This window comes from Ambystoma mexicanum, chromosome 12, assembly GCF_040938575.1.
Source record: "Ambystoma mexicanum isolate Mex_15411 chromosome 12, UKY_AmexF1_1, whole genome shotgun sequence".
NCBI lineage: Eukaryota > Metazoa > Chordata > Amphibia > Caudata > Ambystomatidae > Ambystoma > Ambystoma mexicanum.
In genome coordinates, this window is record NC_090936.1 from 1,138,681,397 (window position 1) to 1,138,703,602 (window position 22,206).

The window sequence follows — 22,206 nt, forward strand, 5'->3', positions numbered from 1 at the left end:
GAACGCTAGCCACTATACAGGAGGTGAGCGCTACCCTCCTGTTCTGATCCCCTCCCGTTGGGATTAAACACTGTGGTTGGGTTCTGGTACTTTTATACATACAGCTGGTTCAGGGTGTGTCCGTGTGTCCGTGTGTGTGTGTGTGTGTGTGTCCGTGTGTGTGTGTGTGTGTGTGTGTGTGTCCGTGTGTGTGTGTGTGTGTGTGTGTGTGTCCGTGTGTGTGTGTGTGTGTGTGTGTGTGTGTGTGTGTGTGTGTGTGTGTGTGTGTGTGTGTCTGTGTGTGTGTGTGTGTGTCCGTGTGTGTGTGTCCGTGTGTGTGTGTCCGTGTGTGTCCGTGTGTGTGTCCGTGTGTGTCCGTGTGTGTCCGTGTGTGTCCGTGTGTGTCCGTGTCCGTGTGTGTGTGTCCGTGTCCGTGTCCGTGTCCGTGTGTGTCCGTCCGTGTGTCCGTGTGTGTCCGTGTGTGTCCGTGTGTGTCCGTGTGTGTCCGTGTCCGTGTGTGTGTGTGTGTGTGTGTGTGTGTGTGTGTGTCCATACGACGAGCAGTGTTCCTCTGGTTCTTTGACTCAAGAGAGACATAATGATATTATTTTGTCCTCTTATGTTGAACAGGTTCCACTGATTGAACGCAGCCCGGAACAGCCTTTAGACTGATTCGCCATTGAATGAAGATTTTTCGCCGTACTGTTCCGCCCTCTTGCTGAGATTGTGTGCGGACCGTCTGCAAGCTGTATGACGAGTACTTTACAGGTACTGGATTGCAGCTTGCCCACGTACCGCCCACACGATATGGCTGCGGCAGTTATTTGAACAACGCCTTCATATTACTTTGTTTCGATTCTTTAGCCCTGCTGACTGTTCCGGTGGGAGTGGTCGTACTTGCTAACATCTAAGCAATCGATACACATATGAAGCAAATTCTATCGAGAATAAACTGAACTCGGGAAGGTATGTGACTGTACATTAATTGCGATCAGCTGCTGGATTGTTTTGGTACGAATCGAGCTTCCTTGTAAGACAACACCCCTTAATTTCATTGAGGAAGTGTGGCGTAGATTTAAGTATTGTCCAGAAGACGGATAATGTTTTGGAGTTCCCCATTAAGAATATCTTGTGGCGTGTCCGAGTGAGTGTCTTTCACTTCGGACGGAGGACATATTACTCAGTCCCGTTATAAACGTGATACAGTGAAGACACAGGATGGTTTAGAATCCTTTTGAACACCACCAATTTATTGTTGATGCTAAACGGTGAACAGCCCCTTTCTCTTTTAAACAACATTGCTGTAGTATTTTTAATATTAATTCAACCTGTGTCTTTGGCTTTTGATTCACTATGTGTTTTAGGGGTTAGAGACATTTTACAGATGCAAATGTATACTCCGCAGAATAGTAATAACACTTTCTGGTGGATTTGAGGTTGTAGTGCATAGTTCCTCTTTTACCCACACCCCATCTTTCGATTGTTAGCAGGTGGACGGCATCTCCCTCCGGCAGGATCAGAGACGGAGGTGTTGGTGAAGACAGCAATTTGGAGGCACCCTTCATCTCCACCTACTGTCTAACCATGGTTTCACATTAACAGTGTATACTCGTGGTCAGTCCTGGATGAGATCAGGAAGTTTTGCTTAGCTCCTTTTTTTAAAAAGAAATACGGCGCTTGAGCCAGTTGTTTAGCCTTCAGAGTTACACAAACAATTGTCTCTTGTGAATTGCGTTTGTCCCTTGAATATGAGCCCCTGATGAATTTCCCTTTACTGTGTGTGGTGGTTGTATGAGGAATTAAACATGTTGGGTTGATTGGGTATGATGCAGTGCGAGTACTTTGCTGTAATTTAGTTGCGAGCACATTGTGGGTGAATTGGTTGACCCCCCTGTGTGTTCTCCTAAAATTGTGAATTTCTGAGATTGGCGATTCTTTCTTTAATTTGTGAGATGGAACCTGACTATTTATGTTTCAGACTATTGTCACTGTTTCCCGTGTAGTTTTTGTTTGAGGTTGTTTTGTGCACATTTCACACTTTGTCATTGAATTGTGCTGCTATAAATGAATTGCTTCTTCGAAGGATTTGATGTTTTAAACTATTGCTAATCAATTTAATAAAATGTATACATTCTGATAAATGTTGTTTTGAATGTATGTTGTGTAGTACCGTCTAGGTCCGCTTTCTCTACACTCGAATGTGGAGAACTACATTCTATCCTCGTCTAGCTGAGATAATTTGATCCAGCCTAAGGTAGATGCCCCACCTGGTCAACACATTGTTCACCAAACCTTTGTGAAGGGGTCTTTCCCTTAGTTTGGAGGTTTGTTTGGTGAAGCAGTATAAATACCCCGCCCTCCAACCTCTCTTAGTGTTAGTTGACAATAAAGGACACCTACCTATACAGCGGCCTACTCTCATCTTTTGGCCTCGCCTCATGAGAATTGTACACACCAGCTTAAACCATGCTTGGGTGAACACAGCACTTGCGCATCGCTCCTTCATTTTATAACAGGATTACAGAGTCAAATGGGACTATTTCAGGCTCATTTGCTAACATTCTCACACAGTCCCAGACTCGCAGTCAGGGAGATATTGCTATGGAGGCCTCATCCCTTCAGTACCTCCGCCTTGCCGGTGCAGGTCACATGTTCAAATCCTGCCCAGGTCAAATGAGCCCTTCATCCTTCCCCGGGTCGATAAGGAGTACCAACCTCGCTTGGGTGATGATTCTATGGAAAATATGTTCTCTTTACAGCGCTTTGGTAAGAGCGCTATATAAATAAGAAATCATTATCATCTTGGGCTCCACACTATGGCCCAGAGCAACATTTTTGGGTGCTGCGAGCAACTTGCTGCACCCGAGCTACACATTGGCAATCACTGTGTTACAAAGTGTGAGGTTTCAAAAAGGTTGAGAAACAGGACTGCCGGTGATAAAGTATTCACCATGAATGAAATAGCTCTCAACACCCTTCAGTTTCAAAACCTATCAAATATTTTCTGTTCAAATGATGAATAAAATACTACTGTGTATGCCTCAACAATGTTTCCTAAGAACTATGTAGTAGAAAAGCGTTCACATAATACTACAGTAACAGTTTATTACATTTGTTGTAACACAGGGGCAAGTAGTACACCATTTCATCCTTAACATGGCACTGTCATTTTGATAAAAGAGTGATTCAATCCCCGTCTTGCTTGTGGACTTCTTCCTTCTGATCTAGGCAGGAATGTCTGAGGCAGGGTCACAGTGTTTCATTTCCAACATTTAAAGATCAAATCTCAATAGTTCTCACTTGGTTTGCTGAGCAAATTCCAAGCAAATCCTGTAGCTAACTGTATATGTAACATTTTGAAATAAAAACAGTAAGGTTATTATCCAACTAGAAGCTAAAGACCACAAATTGAAATAGCAACATTAAGGTTTGCCGTATTAGTTAATATAAAAGTAACAAACAGTAAACGTACCATGAAACAAAAACGATGTTTTCACTGAAAGGCAAGCCAGATGCAATGCTATTTTATGGAATGGAAACACTATGTTGCAATGAGTTCAATATCGATATCGACAAGATGTCGCTGATGTTTTAACCTTCTCTGCAATTTCCGTGTTTACTAGAAGGTAGAATAAAATATAGTTTTGTATGTTTAACTTACTGTAATAGTCTGCATACAATGTGGATTAGTTGAAAAGTTCATTTTTCTAAACTGGAAATAAACTAAAAAAATCCTCTACTTAGTGGCAATCGGTCCTCACTTCCTATAACTGTGTCCATTACCCTTATACAAAATTGTCCAGATCGAGTACAAATGTAGGACTATTAAAATGGTACAGATTCACAACACGTCAGGCACGCTCATACTGTGTACAGGAAACTGTCATACATGTTCATCCAGGGCTTTCTGCACCAGTGGCCAACATTCTTTTAAGTATGGTTCTCTGTATTTGGGAAACAGTGTAGCGAAGCTGCTCTCTTCCAGGAGTCCCTTGGGGTTGTCGTCCTTCGTAAAGGCAGGTTCTTTCCATCCCTCAGGAACAGTCAAAAGTTCAGAATCGGGCACTGAAACGAAAAGTACTTGAATGAAACTATGATTCCCAAGGTTGCATCATGAGACTGTTTCATAGTAATAGGATTCAGCCTCGAAGGTTATTATTACCAGGTTATAGTCACCAACATGTAATCCAACAAACAAGCCACAATACAGAGTCTACCCAAGTTCCCACAGTACACAGTTGGGAGGGGTTCTCAAAAACCCTATTGTGAACACTTCGGCATTTTAACTAGATTTAGTTTAACCAACCAAAATCAGAAACAACAGATAGCTTCCGACAGTCCATGAGAAGTCTATAATCAAATTCAGTTTGTATAAGAACACTGTGGGATAAAATAAGCATCAATTCAGCGGGAGCGGCTAAAGTGACAGGACCGGTGCCCCTTTGCTCATCCTCACTTTTTGTCCGACTCAACATAAATGTTTTAATTTCTCTGCCTGAATTCAAGCCCTGGCCAAGCGCCACCTACATTTAAGGCCAGTACCGCTTCCTAGCCTCTCTTGTACCCAAACCTGTGGATTGAGGAACCTACCCACCCCACTACCTTTGCTCTCCTGGGCAACCTTGCCTTGGTGGTTGGCAAAGGGATCCGCGTTTTTTGCCTGCTCCCTTTGTAGCCAAGGAAATTTACAAAAAGCCGGCCACATCCTTCAATGCAGCAAAGTGGCCTTACTGGCAATTTCAACTGGAAACGCTATGGGGAATCCTCCTTTTAATTTCTGTTGACCAACCTTTGGAACTTAATCCTGAGGGTCTGTGCAGAGGAAGATGACCTAGTCTTTACAAAAATCCCACAAAAACTGGATTCTCACAAGACGATAAATGTACCCACAAGTACAGCACCCAAAAATACTGGACCAATCTCAACCAACTGCCATACCAGACCCAAAGGCCCAATGGAAACAGAGAAACGGACGATGAGCATTTCGACCAGACCCAAATAAATAAATACATAAATAAATAAAAAACGTACGGCGCAGAGAACTCCCAGAACACAAACCAAGATGAAACAGAGAGAGGTTACTCTCGCCAATGCATGTCCTGCCAAGACACACAGAGTCCACCCATTAACAAACTCGAGGCGGACTCAAGTTGGGATCCTTTCCTCATCTCTTGCCATAAAACAGTAAGAACTCTGCTTTCCAATGGACAACACAGCAAAGACTGCCAATACCAAGTCAACAACGGACTGGAACACAATAGTTCCATCTAGCAGTGACATTTAATGACACAGGTCTTCATTATTAGCAAAACTTCCTACTAGCACCAAGCATACATACGCCTTTTGCATACAATACCACATTGACCAAGCAATGCCAGAGCTCAAATCTACAGCTTGATACCACACACCCAATACCAGTGGGTAACGCGGTCTGATAGCACTGTCATTTAACAGCTCTCGGGTCATCCCCACCATATAAAAACACCTACTCAAGTGTCATCACTACAAGCTACATAGAACCATACCATCACTCAGGACTAAGGTAATTCGGGGCTGCACTGATCAACACTCCATATTTCATGCCTGCCTTCCCCTCGATTCCCCTACACCCTTCCTCTTTTTTTGCAGTGCCAAGCACAATGAGGCCACCAAAATGGCAGAGGTTGGCTATAAAAAGACACTTTATATAACATTAGCTTGGGGCGCAGACGGTGCATTGGCCAGGTAAAACCAACACCCTAAAGCTGCTGCACCACTACTCAACTGCAATCCATGTCTCGGCACACTAATTCTGCCCCTAGATGCCCACTGTGATTTTGTTACCAGGTGCCTTGCTGTGATTCTGCCCTGCAACGATTCTCCAACTAGCTGTGCCACTGTAATTTTGCTCGCAAGTGTCCCACTGTTATTTTGCCACGATTTAACAGCCCACGGCGCCTCAAAACGTATCCACCCAGATACCATACCCCATATGTACCACTACCAGGATGCCAACACACCAACACTAGATGAATGGTCCAAATGCCCATCAAGGCTTCAACAAACTATTCTTGGAACCAAAAGGATCAAATGCCAAATTCCGAAACACAATATGCATATCAACTAAGACCCCTCGAAGCAGACACCAAAAATCAGAATACTACATCTCTTAAACCAACTTATACATCACAGCCCCGACCAACAGATATACGTGGGCGCAAGAGGACGCATCTGGACAAAGATTACCTACACCACAGACAGTACCCCGATACATCTGATCCACCATAAAGCAAAGAGTGTAGCTTGATGTAAATCTACATGGAAACTGCAGTATAAAACCCAATAACACCTTGAACTGAGAATGTCAGATTTCAGGAATATACGGGATATCTTCTGACAAATGTTAGTTGTTTCCCTTAAAGTAGCGGAAAGGGACACATAGCGATATATTATGACGAAAAAGCATCCTTCGATTAGTTTACTAACAACCATGGTACATCAGTATTGGATAAGTATTACCATCATACTGCAATCAAAACCTAAATGTACTGTACGGTAATAATGACCGCACAAAACAAAGCAACCCCAGCTTTGCATGCCCAAAAAATATAAAGTGAAGACTATTTCTTCATTGCTCATTCTTGATCTCGATCCCACTTTAAAATGCTATGCTTTCCGAGGTTTGGTATGCCATTTTATGCTACACCATGATGTGTTAAGCTACTGTGGCATGTTATGCAATATTGGCATGTCAGAATCTAGGTTGTTCCTAAAGGTTTGCTTGCTGTACATATGAATGAAATAGCCATTTAATGCACGCCTTCCCTTTGCTTTTAAGGTGATGCACCATACACCATCAGTGGACTTTCAATTCTTCACTACACCCAAACCCAACCCTGTTCCATCCGTGTTTCATTCTTCCTTCCAAATATCCCCCACCCACTACATTTTTTCGATAGAAGGTGGGTTTTGTTATACTACTTTGTTTTGTGAGCGTTGTGTTATTTCAGTTTAGGTTAACTTTTTACAAGGGCAGCGAGCAATGTCTAGGAAGTTCACAAGTAGAACTCCAAAAAGCACCCGAAATAAACAAACAATACTTGTAATCCGCACACAGTTCAAGAAAAATCCCTAATGGCCGAAGTAGAATCTAGTAAGCAAACTCTACACCCCATTGCATCCAAGATGATGCTGCTGTCCTCTTAATACGACAAGGCAACTGCAGCCCAGTTTGGGGAGGGTGGATTATGTGGATTAACTCATAGAAATTCACGCAAGTAGTTCTCTGGTACTCAGCCCTAAAGACCTTAAGAGAAGTTTGGGATTGCTTTCAAAGTCAATGTACATGAAAAAAAAAGAATAATATATATGTATATAGTGAAAAAACGGTGTTAAAAAAGGGACGTTATGGTTCCATTGCCGTAAGAAAAATCTAACAAATTCCATACAAAAAGTTTTTTTAAAAAGGGACATTGCAGTTACTCTGTAGCAATACCAACATTTCCATATTATGGTTACATGTAAAACACCAGAAATTCGCTAGTTATGGTAAGCTGAGCATCCATCACGCGCACCACCACTGTGCATTGCTAAAACTAACACCCATGACAAGAAAGAACCTTAATACAGATATGTTGGTATTACTGCAGAGTAAATGCAATGTCCCTTTTAAAAACTTTTTACACAGAATTTTATCGGTTTTTCTTAGGGCAGCGGAACCGTCCCTTTAACAACGTTTTTTTCACTGAATTTGATAGCTTTTTAGTAGGGCAACTAAACCATAACGTCCCTTAAATAATGTTTTTTCACTGCATTTGATGGGTCTTTAGTAGTGCATATTAACCAGAATGTCCCTTTAATGTTTGACTTCATAGGTTTTTACCAGGCTACGCTTAGTTTGTAAACATGTACCGTACAACATACTGAAACCGCTGGCACCATGGTAATGCGCACAGCAGTGCAGAGTATGCGTCTCGTCGCGGACATCGGGTGGCATCCAACCTGCTTAGAAAGGCACATGTTCTTGTACATAGTGGTACCATTCAGCAAACATAAGGAACATATACAAACGGCACCATGTACGTGAATTGCAAGGGAAAATAGAGTAGGTCTGGAAACTGTACTTATGAAAGAAACAGAACAAAGGCATCGGGAGTGCACCATAACGTAATGCACCAATAAGAGAAGTTACGTCTGCCGTCAACAATTTTACCGCACTGCTGCTTTACATAGGAACAAAGAACGAACAGCCACAGTAAGGACTGGAAGATACTAAGCCCAGAACGTTACTACAACGTAGTAAGCACAATAAGGTTTGTCTGATAATTGCACAGGTGGTGCAGTATACAATGGTAAGCATAATGTTTATTTTTGTACTTCGCAATGACAAGCACCTCAGAGTGGCTGGAAAAGAATTTCCCTCATGATGAAATCACTTACGATATTAACCCCATTGATACGCTCGCAGTCTGAAATGTGAAATATTTAATATCTATTGCTTCATATACACCTAACAGAATATTTTTTATTTAAGTGAACATATTGGAAAGCAAAGCAATGCAGCACAACCGGCACCCCTTCCACAACAACATATGGACACAGGAAAGGAACTCTGTAAATAGCAAACTGGAGAGCCTGGAAGCCAAAATGGTAGAATTGGTGAACAATTTTGCCACCTTAAAATATTACGTACAAGGACATATTATGGACAAAATAAAATACCACTGCCCGACCTGCAGGTGTACCCCTTCCCCATTTCATAGCCCACCATTCCCTCAAAATCTGTGTGATCAAAGATGTTACGATGATACCTCAATCGCTTCCTCCCCTCACGACCAACTTGTACAAATCCCCAATTCCCCACAATAGTAATCCACTTTTGCTACACCTTCCCTTTCCTAATAGTATTTATAAATGTGCAAATGAAGGGTGATATGTAAATTGTTCCTGAGTATATATGTTGCTTTTCCTTTGTTTATAAAATCCTGTTATGACTCAGAGGCGCACAGTACTGGTGGGAATGACCGCAATTCAGCAAAAGGAAGGTGCCCTATGGACACCGCACCTGCCCGGCCTATCCGCAATCACAATGGAGGCATCCGTACCACACCAGTACGACCCGCATGTCTGCATCTTGTGAACCACCTATAACTAGTTGTGGGAGCGGACGTTTGTCCGTTGCACAAGTACGGGCATGCGTATCTCTTCCTCTGTCTCTTGGTATCACTGCCCCTGTCCAGTATATGCAAAGAAACTTCTAATGAACTTTACGTAAATCGAGGTGCCCACGCACATCCTACAGGTAGCTGTACACAAACATCCCACCTGCTATACCCTACATCCCCCCAGCGTGTCCCAAAATGGTCAGCGCACGTGTGTCGCACTATTAATCAGTCCAGAGATCCCAACGGTGTGCATAGGACACCTATGCACATACGCACAATGTATTCCACCCAAAACGCGTCCTGCGTACAGCCGTCCCAATCAAGAACATTCACGGCATCATCATGCGACCGCACCCATGCTGAGCGTGGGCCCTTATATCGCGGACACGATCCGGACCCTTGGACAGTGGAAAAGTACAATGTTCAGCAACATACGGAGTGTTATTGGGAACTTACACGCTTAGAAACACCCCACAATGTGCCATTGCACATGTATGTATTTAGTTCAACGATGTAGGCCTCTTTGCTCGTTGCAAGGTCTCTGCAGCAGCCATACAAAAGGTCACACCCCAAAACTGCTCCGCATTCTGTTTGTAGCTTTTCAGAACAGATTAGCGGCCCACATAGCTTTGAGCTGTAATTGATTTTGGAACAATTTCTGCTATGCTACATTATCCTTGCAAGTAACGTCAACCATGTCAGCCTGGCTCACTACGCACAGTAATGGAGAAAAGTATTAACGCCCCTTCCAGTATTAAATGCCTCTTACTGTGAACCACACCCTTAGTACCGATAATCCCCACTGTCCCATTCCCATGGACAGCATGCTGAAAACGGTAGTATGTGGCATGTGCGCATCCCCAAGTACTGCGAGGGCTGCACCCCAGTAAAGCAGGAACAGTCCTTCTTCCCTTTCCACCATCTTCTTTCCTGCACCCCCTCATTCGGTACTGGTAAACAGTCACACACCCATCCATCAATCACATTAAAGTGCTCCCCATGTAACACTATCAGTTCTGTACAACATTCCTCTCCGTAGACACCACACCCAGAAATGTTATTGCACAATCCCTTAGCCTCCACAGTCCCATTTCCATGCCCACCATCCTCAATAGACCTGGATGTAGCTTTTGTGCTGCGTGTGGGTGTGGGGGAATAAATTGCAAACAGGGTAGTGGGATTTCGTCTTTAGTGGTGGCTCTGAAAAGACACTTTTTTATATATGCTTCTAGAGAAACACCTTCATTTTTGGTTTTGATAGGGTTTGCTGTTCTCTTCTCCTCACATTCTTACAGTAAACTTTTACACCTCCTGTAGATGGGCAAACAAAAGAGCATCCCCAATCTTGGTCAAAGAAATACCATTTGCATGGAAAAACTCTGCATTTCAAGAATTAATGGAGGTCATTGTTGCAGAAGAACAAAAAAAAGAAAAATCACATGCTTCTGCTGATGAGACCCCTTCCAGCCTCTGGCTGGGAACAACATACATTAGGATAGTCTCATACTCTTCTTGATGGAATGGCTGAGAAATCCACCTGGGCAGTGGGGAAAAAGCCTCTTCAATGCATTCATCAACCTCTTCAGTTGATGGACCAAACGTGAACAAGCCATGTAACCCAAATGCATGCTGCCATAATGCACGGCGACTATGTGAACAGTATCGAAACTCGCCTGCAAAGGTCAAGCATAATGCTGAAACTGCAGACATGGACAGCGCACCACAATGCGTCCACTCCTTCCAAACCGAAATCGCCATCAAAGTGACTTTCCTGGGTATACTTGTGCAGATCTACCACAAAGGCATCACCCAAAATCAACACAATGCGTTTCTCCAGGTCAGCCTGCCTCACTACGCAGAATAATGAAAAAAAGTATTACCGCCCCTTCCTGTGAACCACACCCTCAGTACCCGATTGGATAATCCCCACAGTTCCATTTCCATTGGAGAGCATGGTGAGAAGCGCAGACTGTGGCATGTGCAATTCTCCAAGTACCGCGCCCCAGTAAAGTAGGAGAAGTCCTTCCCTTTCCACCATTTCTTGTCCAGCACTACCTCATTGGGTACTGTTAAATAGTCACATACGCATCCAATCACAGGCAAGACCTCTGCACCCAACACTATCATTTCTATACAGTACTCCATATGTACCGTTAAACATTCAGGAGTGCAAGTCTCGGGTGATTCGCAAGCACCTCCAGTAGAAAGTTCTGTGAAACTATCCAAGACTTCTGCATCCAGAGCCATCCACATCGCCAGGAGTGGGGGGGGGGGTCTCAACCAGGGTAGGGGATTTAGTCTGTAGTGGTGGCTCTGAAAAGAGCCTCTTTTTTTACGTGCTTTGCTCTTTATCTCAGTTTGTTTTCTTTTCCTTCTTACATTTGTACAGGATTCTCTTCAACACTTCTTGCACAGTGCAAAACAACACAGCCTTTCCAATGGCGGTCAAAGAAATGTCATTTGCATGGAACCAGTGCCAATTTAGTTCATTAATGATATCATAATCGGTGGAGAACATCCCAGCAGTGCACAAAAAGTGACATATGCTTCTGTTTATAAGACACTTTCCGACCTCTGGCTGGGGACAAATTACACCAACATGGTCCCATGCCCCTCTTGATGGTATGCTTGAGAAAACCGCCTTGTGGGAAAAATCTGCATCACTGCTTTCATCAACTTCCTTAGGTGACGGAGAAAACGTCCACACAAAATGAACCCAAAATGTTCAGTTCCATAATGCACCACCGACACCATCAACAGTACCAACAGAGGCCACACATCTGCAGAGGTCAACCATACCGCCAAAACTGCACTGTGCACTCATAGAGAGAGCGCCCCAGAAAGCCTCCACTCCCAACTCAAAATGAACAGCAATGCCTCTTTGCACAGCATACCTACGCCTCTCCATCTCTGCCAACCTCACTACACAGAGTATAGGGGGGAAAAAAAAAAATAACCAAAAAAAAATAAAAAATAAAAATATAAGTACCACCGCTTCCTGTGAAGCACACCCTCAACACCTAATTGGATAATCCCCAGAGTTCCATTTCCATGCTGAGAAGGGCAGAATGTGGCATGTTCGCTTTCCGAGCTACAGCGAGGGCCGTGCGCCAGTAAAGCAGGGACATTCCTTCTTCCCTTTCCACTACTGTTTTTGCAGCACTCCAGCACTCCCTCATTACGTACTATCAAATAGTCACACAGGCATGCAGCAATCACATCCATGCATCAAACACTATTATTTCTGTACAGCACTCCATATGTTCCATTACACACTCACGTCTCGTGCGATTTGAAAGCACCTCCAGTTAAAAGTTCTCCAAAAGTATCCACGCTTTCAGCATCCAGATTCACCCAGAGTGGCATCCATCACCACTAAGTAGAGGTAGCAATATTATTTTCCTCCCAGCACTCCAGTAAGTGTAAAGAACCAATACTTCAAAGTGCAGTGCAGTAGTCAGTAATCTGCACAATGCACACTACCCAAGCACATAAAATATCCAATTCAACCCTATCCACTTCTCTACACACAGTACTCAGTGGACACACTGCAGGAGTGTTCACGCCATAAGCTCCAGCCGTGGACTAAAAACTGTAAGATGTGCTAACAATCATCACACCCATGGATCCAACAAGGTATGCCATGCTCACAAACTACACACAGAACGCAACAATGTCAAACCTACTTGCAAGCAGACCACATAGTTGTCGGTGCAAGGGCTCCAGTCATGCATCCAAGATGCTAGGGCCTCACCACACTCAACACATCGTAGTACACCCTAAGTTTAAATGCTCATGTCATGTGCAATGCACTCTCCATCTGCAATTGAGCCTGCCAACTTTCACCCTGGCCACATGTCTGCATGCATGGCTGCATGACGTTGCGTTGGGTGTGGTGAACAGTATGTGGGTGGCTGTGTACGTTGCCCATATTTTAAATGTGTGATGCTGAGGACTTCCTTTCATGGCGCAATATCTTAAAGCACTTCCTACAGCAAGGGTCTTATAAGGGGCAAACCATAGCCAACGCAAATGCTCACATCTTGCTCCCTAATGTGCAACAAGTGCAATGACCTCCAGACAATGGTAATATGCGCATATCACCTCACTTCGGGTGTTCTACCAAGTCTAAAATGTCCTCCACAAACATTCTTTAAATGTCACCACCATCGGAGAGATGCAGAGTTAAACCTGAATGGCTGCATTGTGTTGTAGTGGCCATCGTCAAGGCACAAGCTCTCAAGTGCATGGCCTACAGCCTTTGGCCATGCACCCAAGAGTGTAGGCCTTGCCTACACCCACTACAACATAATAGAGCCATGACTGCAAATATGTGCCCACATACCACAATCCACAAACGTAACACAGGAAGGGTGTTAAAAGGGGCAAACCATAGCAAACGCAAATGTTCATATCTGGCTCCCTAATGTGCAACAAGTGCAATGACCTACAGCATATGTTAATGTGTGCATATCGTCTCACTTCAGCTGTTCTACCACGTCTAAAATGTTGTACAGAACCATTCTTTAAAGGTCATCAACCTCGGAGAGATGCAGACTTAAAACTGCATGGCTGCATTATGTTGTGGTGGCTATGGTGAAGCCCCAGGCTCTTGGGTGCATTGCCTATGGCTTATGGACTTCGCAATGCACCCAACAGTGTAGGCCTTGCCCACACCCAGCACAACATAACAGAGCCATGCAGGCGAACATGTGGCCACGGACCACAATCAGAACATAGGCAGCGACAGTTCTACCCAACCCCTGCACCATACTACAGCAAAGCATGCACACATGTAACAGTTACCAGAATCCACAAACATACCACAGTGTCCGGCACCACAAAGCATTGTATTACTGCCAACTCAACCACAAAATCTTCACAACAGTGGCCCTGCTCCCAGCACTCGATTAAGTGCACAAAACCAATACTTCATGGTGCAGTACAGTAGTCGGCACTTTGCGCAGTGCACAGTACACAAGCCGATAAAATATGCAGTTCAACCCCTATCCACCCTATGCACACAGCACTTCAACACTGGACACACTGCAGGACTGTTCACTCCATCAGGTCCAGCCATGGACTACACACTATAGGATGTGCTAACAATCCCCACACCCATGGAACCAATAGTGTATGCAATGTTGACAAACCACACACACACACACAAGGCAACAATGTGAAACCTACTTGCAACCAGGGAACATAGTTGTCGGTGCAAAGCCTCTACTCATGCATCAAAGTGGCTACCGTCTTACCACACGCAAACCACCATAGTACACTGCATGTTAAAATGTTCATGTCATGTGCCATGCACTCCCCTTCTGCCATTGATCTGCCACCAGTCACCAGGCAAAGAGGTGGCCGCCCCAGCTCTTGTGCCGTAACGCAGGCTGCCTGCATTCACCACACAAGGTAGTCGCCTTGGAGGTATCCGCGGATTGGCGCAGTATGCACGGATACTGCAGGCACACCACTGTCTTCTTTCACCTAATGAGATATCAGATGAACCACTTGTCACTCCCCCCAACCTTTACATCCCTTCTTCCCACCACCACATGGCATAAAGTATGTTTTCCAGGCCCGTCAGGCGCTGCACTGTCCTCCGATACACCATGGCAGCGTTTCCCAAAAATGTTGACGCACAGCACGCTTCCCTCCATCCAACCACTGGCCGCGTCCAATGTTCACCGACATCACGGCGTACTGCAAGCCAATGAGACATTTGTCCGCGGAGCAAACAGGGAAATGTGTCCGCAGAATGGAGCCGGATATCACACATTTTTTGAGATGTACATTTCAGTTCTTTGCAACAAAAGTACTGGTCAGATTTCCACCAAACACACAAAAGCACGCTTTCTGAACCAAGCCCCCGCCACAAATTTTGTTAAAATCCATACAGACATTTGGCATGTAGGCGTGCGCAAAGTTTTTACCCATTCTGCCTATGGGGAAAAAAAAGTTTTATCCAAATGCGTCCATGGGGAGCAAAGTTATAAGCCGCCCAAAAAGTGTTCTTCCTATGAGTTTAGCAACTTAACCATAACTAGATAGCTACCGCGGGCCGTGTAATAAAGAGCTTGTGTCACAGACATTTATTTTACAAATGCCTGCCAGTATTGTAAAGAAGGTTCTTGCGACAGCAGGTGATCTTTAGGTATTTATTCAGTTCCATAGAATATCATCTGTCATCAAGATCAGATAATACTCATAGGAGCAAAGGTCTTATGGGAAGAGCCCACCGGTTCCCACCACCCAGGCTACATGTCCATCAACTGCCTAGATGAGAGCTCTCAGACAAACATTCTTATCACTCCCACATTCTGCGCCGACATAATCACACTCATGCAGACATCCGCACAAGGAGAGAAGCAAAGTACAACAGACCTTCCTTTGACATGTTACAAGCAAACCCCAACACGAGGGGAAACGAGATACAACACACCTCCCTTCCTTTACCATATCACTGGAAACACCACCACAAGGAAGGACAGAATGCAACACAACAACTCTCCTTCAATACCACTAAAGGCACAACATTCACACAGACCTCTAATCACCATCCAAACACCTTAATCGCAGATGGAGGTGCCCGACCAGGCGTAACTAACTTACTACAGAAGACTTCCCCACAAACCTACACGCTCTCAGCCAACAGAAACATCCCTATACTCCTTCCATCCATCTCTGCCACTGATGGCCATCTAGGCTGCCACCCTAGAGAACCAACCTGCCCCATACTTGGGCACACAGTCTACCTACCTACACCATGAGCAAGAACATCACACCTCCCATCCATCTCTGCCACTGATGGATCTCCAGACTGCCACTCCAGATCACTACCATGCCCGTTCTTGGGCTGGCACGCTGGCCCTTCTGCACCAACAAGACTCTAATCTAACTTACAATGGCAACCACAATCGCCAACACACTCCACTGCAGCCACCTGGGAACTAACAGCAAGGTCTACCACCATACCGTACTCATCTACCACCAAGAACCATCACCAAAGACAGCACAACGCCAGCCAAAGGTCCCAGTGGCAAGATGGAAGTGTGTCACCAACTGACCAATCTATAAGGACACGACCCAACAATCATGAAGGTAGCGAAGGCTGCTCAGAAGCATCAAAAAAGAATTGATGTAAGCCACCAAGTGGCAACTCCGGAACCTGGCCTTCAACGGCCATCTCCAAACAAAAAACCTCCAACTGGATAAGAACTCCAAATCCATGGAGGTAACTTCTAATTCCTCACTGGCAGGTGGGCGTCCCCAACCAAACCAGTAGCAGCCCACAAGCTGTGATGTGAAAAGTGTCCGTCCCACATCACTTAAAACTCCTAAAATTCTCCTGTCACAACTCAACTACCATACTCGCACACATAGCACTGAAGTACTCCTATGACATCAATCATGTGTCACTGAATCTCTAAACTCAAACTACACAATGAAATTCATATCATTATCATGTACTCACCTTAAAACGGCAATCAACTTAACACCAATGCAATAATATTTATTCATGCACTCTCCCTAAACAGCATGTATCCAAACACCAATGCAGTATTATTTCTTGAAGCTCCATATTAGATTTATCCAACCTCCCACACAACCCTCATACAAAATGATTACTCTTTTGTAATAAACAGAATATACATCAACATTGTTAACATAGCTAGAGTCCATGTTGAGCACATTACCCAGTTCATAGAATCCATGCTGCAGACATCTCCAACCTGCAATTCCTCAAATTGAGTTAAGGCTAAAATTCCTGTCACTGTCATGCACTGTACTCTCACAAACATGCAACCAGACTCATTATAGAATTCTGTAATTGCATGCTAAAGTCCAATGCTTCCTCTTCGAAGCTGTAAACCTGAAAATTCGCCAGAAACCGTTATACAAATAATTCACTGTATTCGCAAGCATTCTATCAACACATTCAGCTATAAACATACAACTGTTCAATGCTGCCAACCACTTACATTCACACGTGACCAACTGTTCAATGCTGCCAACCACTTACATTCACACGTGACCAAACACACCTCCAGTCATCACGCACATATGATAAAAGCAAATGTTCTTTGCAAACACAATCCATTTCGGTGTGGATTACTTCTTTTGAGTACACATACATCACTAAAAATGTGTGTTACATCAACTTTCATGTTAACACAAACTCACTAAACACGATTACTGTATTTCACTCAATACTTAACATGTCCTAGATGACAAAAAAATCCCTGCTGCAAAGCTAAAGCAAACCAACAAATCCTCTGTGATGGATGCAGTACAAGGAAATTGTACAAGTAAAGAAGATTGGAGAACTCCATTGCCACCAGTCTCTATGAGAGAAGCTTCCTACAAACCAATATCATCAGCTTAATAAAAACCAAAGTCATCATGGCAAAACATCCTTCTCCACAAACGCAGTCGATCTTTGTTCTCACTGCATGGGCACAAACAAAGATCTGTTCGCAGGTCGCACCGACACTCCATAGGTGAGAAACAGTCTTACTGGCACAGATTAGACATACCAGCACTCCGGCGCAGACATCTTCCCAGATTGGACGCACCAGCACTTACATTGTTTCTCAGTACTCCGGCAGAAACTTCTTTCCCAGGAATCACTTTTAAAACGGGCCTGTCATATAGAACTCCAAGTATCCTCTGTCCTCCGAGGACTCCACAGAACACTGTGTGAGAACGCCATCTACATGGTAGGCATTCTATGGATCACCAATACCCAGGGTAGTCAAGGTGAGTCACTATTGTGACCGTCGGCACAGCTGGTGAAAGATCTCCTACATCCCAACCGCTGCAATGGTCACCGGAGCTTTCCAGCATGCGCTCCAACTCTCCCGCACACTCGTAGGCCCATGAGCCAGACAGCTCTCACCACTAAGATCAGGTACGTGTCGAAGAGCCCATTCATCTCGTCTTCAATAGCGACTGAAAATGTTTATATATCACAAGTTCCTCCTGGTTCTAGCTGCAACGATATATCCAGCTGCAATGATGCACCCAGGTGCTATGAGACAATACTGGGTGTTTTGGATCACCATCCTCCTTATCTGGAAAACTCTATATGTGGGCGGGACCATACTCTGTCCTCTCTCTCTATCCTCTTTTTTTTGTTTTCCTAGCCCTGGGTGGTGGGACTAATCTTCTTGGGTGGGAGTGGGCTTCCCTCTTCCTCTCCTCAGACACAAGCTCCATTTCGGCACCCTCCACAGCAGTCATATCTCCATGTCTTCTCCCCTCTCCGTTCACAGGTACCTGCTCTCTTCCTTGGCTGTTCTTCTCAGGGTCTGGTTCGAGACCAGCACGTCGCCAGTATTGTAAAGTAGGTTCTTGAGACAGCATGTGGTCTTTAAGTATGTATTCAGTTTCATAGAAAAAAAATCAGATGTCATCAAGATCAGAACATATTCATAGAAGCAAAGGTCTTATGGGAACAGATCACCGGCTCACACCACCCAGGCTAGATTACCATCAACTACCTAGGTTAGAACTCTCAGACAAACATTCTTCTCACCTACACAAAATTCTGTGCCAACACTATCACACTCATGCAGACATCCATACAGGGAGAGAAGCAAGATACAACAGCCAGATCATGTTCTGAGTTACACACCTCTTCAAGGTAACCTTAATAGAGCCACACACACCCGCTTCAAGCACCACCCACTGGGCGCTAAGAAACTGCCCCCATGGAAGTGTTGACTCTTGTAATAGGCATCCTGTAAATGTCTCTTTTTCCGCGCTTCCCTTCGGAAGCAGCTGTGCTGAGTTTACATGCATCTCTATGCTTTTACAAACACTATTTAAGAGATTATCTCCCCAACTTCTTTGTTTTCACCTGCTCCTGATTGTTCCTCAACCTTACTTCCTTCACAACGGTTCCCCTTTGTCTTTTCTTTACCAACATAGAACACCGTCAGGATGCCCCAGGCAACAACAGATAATGCCTCTTTTAAGACAATCCTTAGTCCTTCGAGGCCACTAAAGCAGCAATTAGTAGTACAAATAGTTAAGATAGTAGACCCAACAGATGTGGCTTGTGGACAACCAAGATCTTCTCAGCAAGTAGGCCCAAAATAGCATGCAATCTGACAAAGGAAACAGCTCTACATAACTAGAATACGAGGCAACCCCAATATCTTTGATAAAAGAGTTCTTGTATAGTGGTTGCCAGTATAGCAAAATAATAAAAAATAACCGCCCCCCCGCCCATACATACATATAAACCATAGCACCGTTATAAGCGCATTTGCCACTTAAATTGACTTCAACCAGAAGGGGAAGAAAATCTTACGTGTCAAACATCTGACGGATACTCCTCGAGTGTCCATAAAATGTTAAGATTATTTATTAAAAATTATATAAAGTGTCATCACAAGAGGGGGGTTCCAATCGTTCATAATAGAACTGCAAAGGGGGGTTTATACCATTGAGGTCAATTATGAGGGTGCAAGGGAGCAGGAGTCGTCCCAGTAAACGAAGAAGGTCACAAGCAAACAGGAACAGCAATCATGGTGGATCAAAACTAGGTGAGCCAGCATCACAGTGGTGGAAACTTTGGGAATCAAACTTAGAACCGTTCATGGTTTTATAATACAAATAACTGCTTGCAGGGGCGGGTGTGGTTAATCATAGGCAGTGTGTTTTATCTTTCATGCTTCAAGTGACTGCAGGGTCCTCAGAGGGTGTATGTTAGTGGCACGAGGAGCAGGTGCCCAGAGAAAAGGGTAGGAATATCACAGAGGAGCTTTGTGACAACAGGTAAAATGGTCACATTGCAGGTCACCTGAGATTAAAGCTATTTTAACTCTAAACCCAACAACCAAATGCAGTCACAAGGTACGCTGGGCGGTTACCTTTATTTACATTTTAAAATCAAACTAGATGCACTCAAGAAGTATAGCTCCCTGACACAGGCCACTCTGGGAGGTCAAAACTATATTTTTGTTTACATAAAATGTGTTTAATTGCATGCACCCATGCACACTACCACAGGGTGCTCCAGGAGATAACACCTTAATTTGCAGCCTTTTATTTATTTTTGTATTTGTAGAGCACACTGAAGATTTCCTTGCAAACAGCCAAGATACAAGTTTATGAGACAAAGGTTGAACTTAATGCCAACAAAATAAATCTTGGAAGTTAGGAAACCTAAAGCATTGAGACTACGCTTGCAGGTGGTGCAGAGAGCAAAAGGAGACTCTGCATCACACGATTATCCTTTTCCCTAGTCTGAAGAACCAGAGAAACAGATGGATGGGAAGATTTCTCAGGAAATCTTCAACAAGATCAGATCACTGGTGGTCAGCTGTTCAACAAGGGGAAAGCATTGCGCTGGTGTTGGCTGTTCTGGGCTTACTGAAAGAGTTTTTTCCGAGCTCGAAAATGTTGGAGGAGACCAAGGACTGAAGCTTGTTTTAGCAGTGTTTCATGGTCTTCCTCTGCATGGTGTAATAAATATGACGGGACTGTATAGTGTCATTTGGGACCTGAATATCTTAAGTTTAAATCCTCACGTGAACTTTTCGAGCTCCTAAAGTGGGTAGTTAATGAAGTGTTGCGTTTCTTCTTTTTTTAAAAAAATGTGTAGCGTATTAACCATTTGTATAAGCTTAAGGTTTTCAATTGTAAAGCCAAATGCATAGTAAAAAAAATAAAAAATTAAAATAAATGTGTAGAGCACACCAAACCCATAGGCATCAAGGCACTTATTGGTGAAGGTGGGGCAAGAGATGGAGGGAGGGATGTTACATAGTACACTACACTATTGGTACAGGGTAGGTGTCAACTGCCGTCTGTAGGCTGCTAGTCAGTTGAATAAGGTAGTTTTGTTTTCTTGTTTCTTGCGCAGAGGTAGGTTGTTCCAGAGGCATGCGCCAATGGCTGGGAAGCTAGAGCCTCTGGTTGTTAACTGGGCCACAACATCTACGTATCATACGTCTTAGGGCTCTACTTACCTTACAACGCACTGAACCCCCAAATAAGGCAAAATGCTCTTGGAGGAAGGATGTGTTGACTCTTCGAGGAGATCGAACTCAGGTGTTGGAAGGGCAATCCCATACACGTCAATGCCCAAGAAACATTTCTGTCAAGAGGGTGATCCTGTAGGTTGATCTCATTTAAAGGTCTTGTGACAGATGGCCTATTAAAAGGGCGACTAGGATTTCGAGGTGGGTGGCACGACCAACTGAGTTGAAATGTGTGCGATCTACCTACAGTGTTTCGAAACCCACAGTAGGTCTGTGCAATAATTCTTAGACCTTTGAAGCTGTTGAGCCCAATGACGTCATTTATGTCAAAGCTACCAAAGTGTATTGGGTGGATGGTGCCACTGAAGTCGGTGCAGGGCATTTTGACTTGAGAAAAACACAATTCCATTTGGGATGACGTAAACCCTCAGAGAATTGAAAAGGTGGGAGATGTGGGCTAAAGAAAAACACATAGATGCGTTATTTACACTATACAGTCTATCTTTCACAGTGCACCGCCACTGGCTTATCCGGCAGCTTACATGTATTTAAATAAGCATCTTTATACACGTACGTCTACGATACCACCGGATATCGTGGGAAATGGACCTTTATATGTTTAATTGCATTAGACCATCCAAGGTTGCACTTTTCCTAGCACGATCTCGGTACCTGGAGCGCTCTCCTGCTTCTTCCCTTGCTTTCGTTTCCTTTTTCCTCCAACTCCACTCTCCTGCTCCATGGAGGTCGCCATGCTGCCTGCGTTCCAAGTTGTGTTGTGACCTGTGACCTGCCTCCGACGCATGCGCACCAGGAGGTAGAAACGTGAGGCATGTCATAATGAATGTGTGGACTGAGTGTTGTCCCGAGCGGCGGACATCTTAGGGTCAGGCAATGCGTGTTGCTAGTAAGGGCCGTGGCACACTGCGTGGCAGTAGGAGAGCAACGATCCCAGTAGGGCTCGTGAAAGTGTGCATCATGCTGTTATTTAACGAGGCCACCAGATGCAGTTTTTTGCCAGTGGGGCAGTCCCTATTAGTAAAGAAAGCAACTTGGTATAATTGTCACAAAACATGCAAAAAAGAGAG

General features: G+C 44.2%; 1 protein-coding gene across 1 annotated transcript in view; it reads right to left on the reverse strand.

The window, feature by feature from the left end:
• Positions 1 to 21,927, reverse strand: part of KRR1 (KRR1 small subunit processome component homolog) — an 85,623-nt gene extending 63,696 nt beyond the window's left edge. The window contains exons 1-2 of the mRNA XM_069629708.1: positions 21,791 to 21,927; positions 3,869 to 4,044 (exon numbers count right to left, since the gene is read on the reverse strand). Coding sequence (XP_069485809.1) covers positions 3,869 to 4,044; positions 21,791 to 21,923 — 309 coding nt within the window. The 5' untranslated portion in view covers positions 21,924 to 21,927. The remainder of the gene's footprint in view (positions 1 to 3,868; positions 4,045 to 21,790) is intronic.
• Between the last annotated feature and the right edge of the window lie 279 nt (positions 21,928 to 22,206).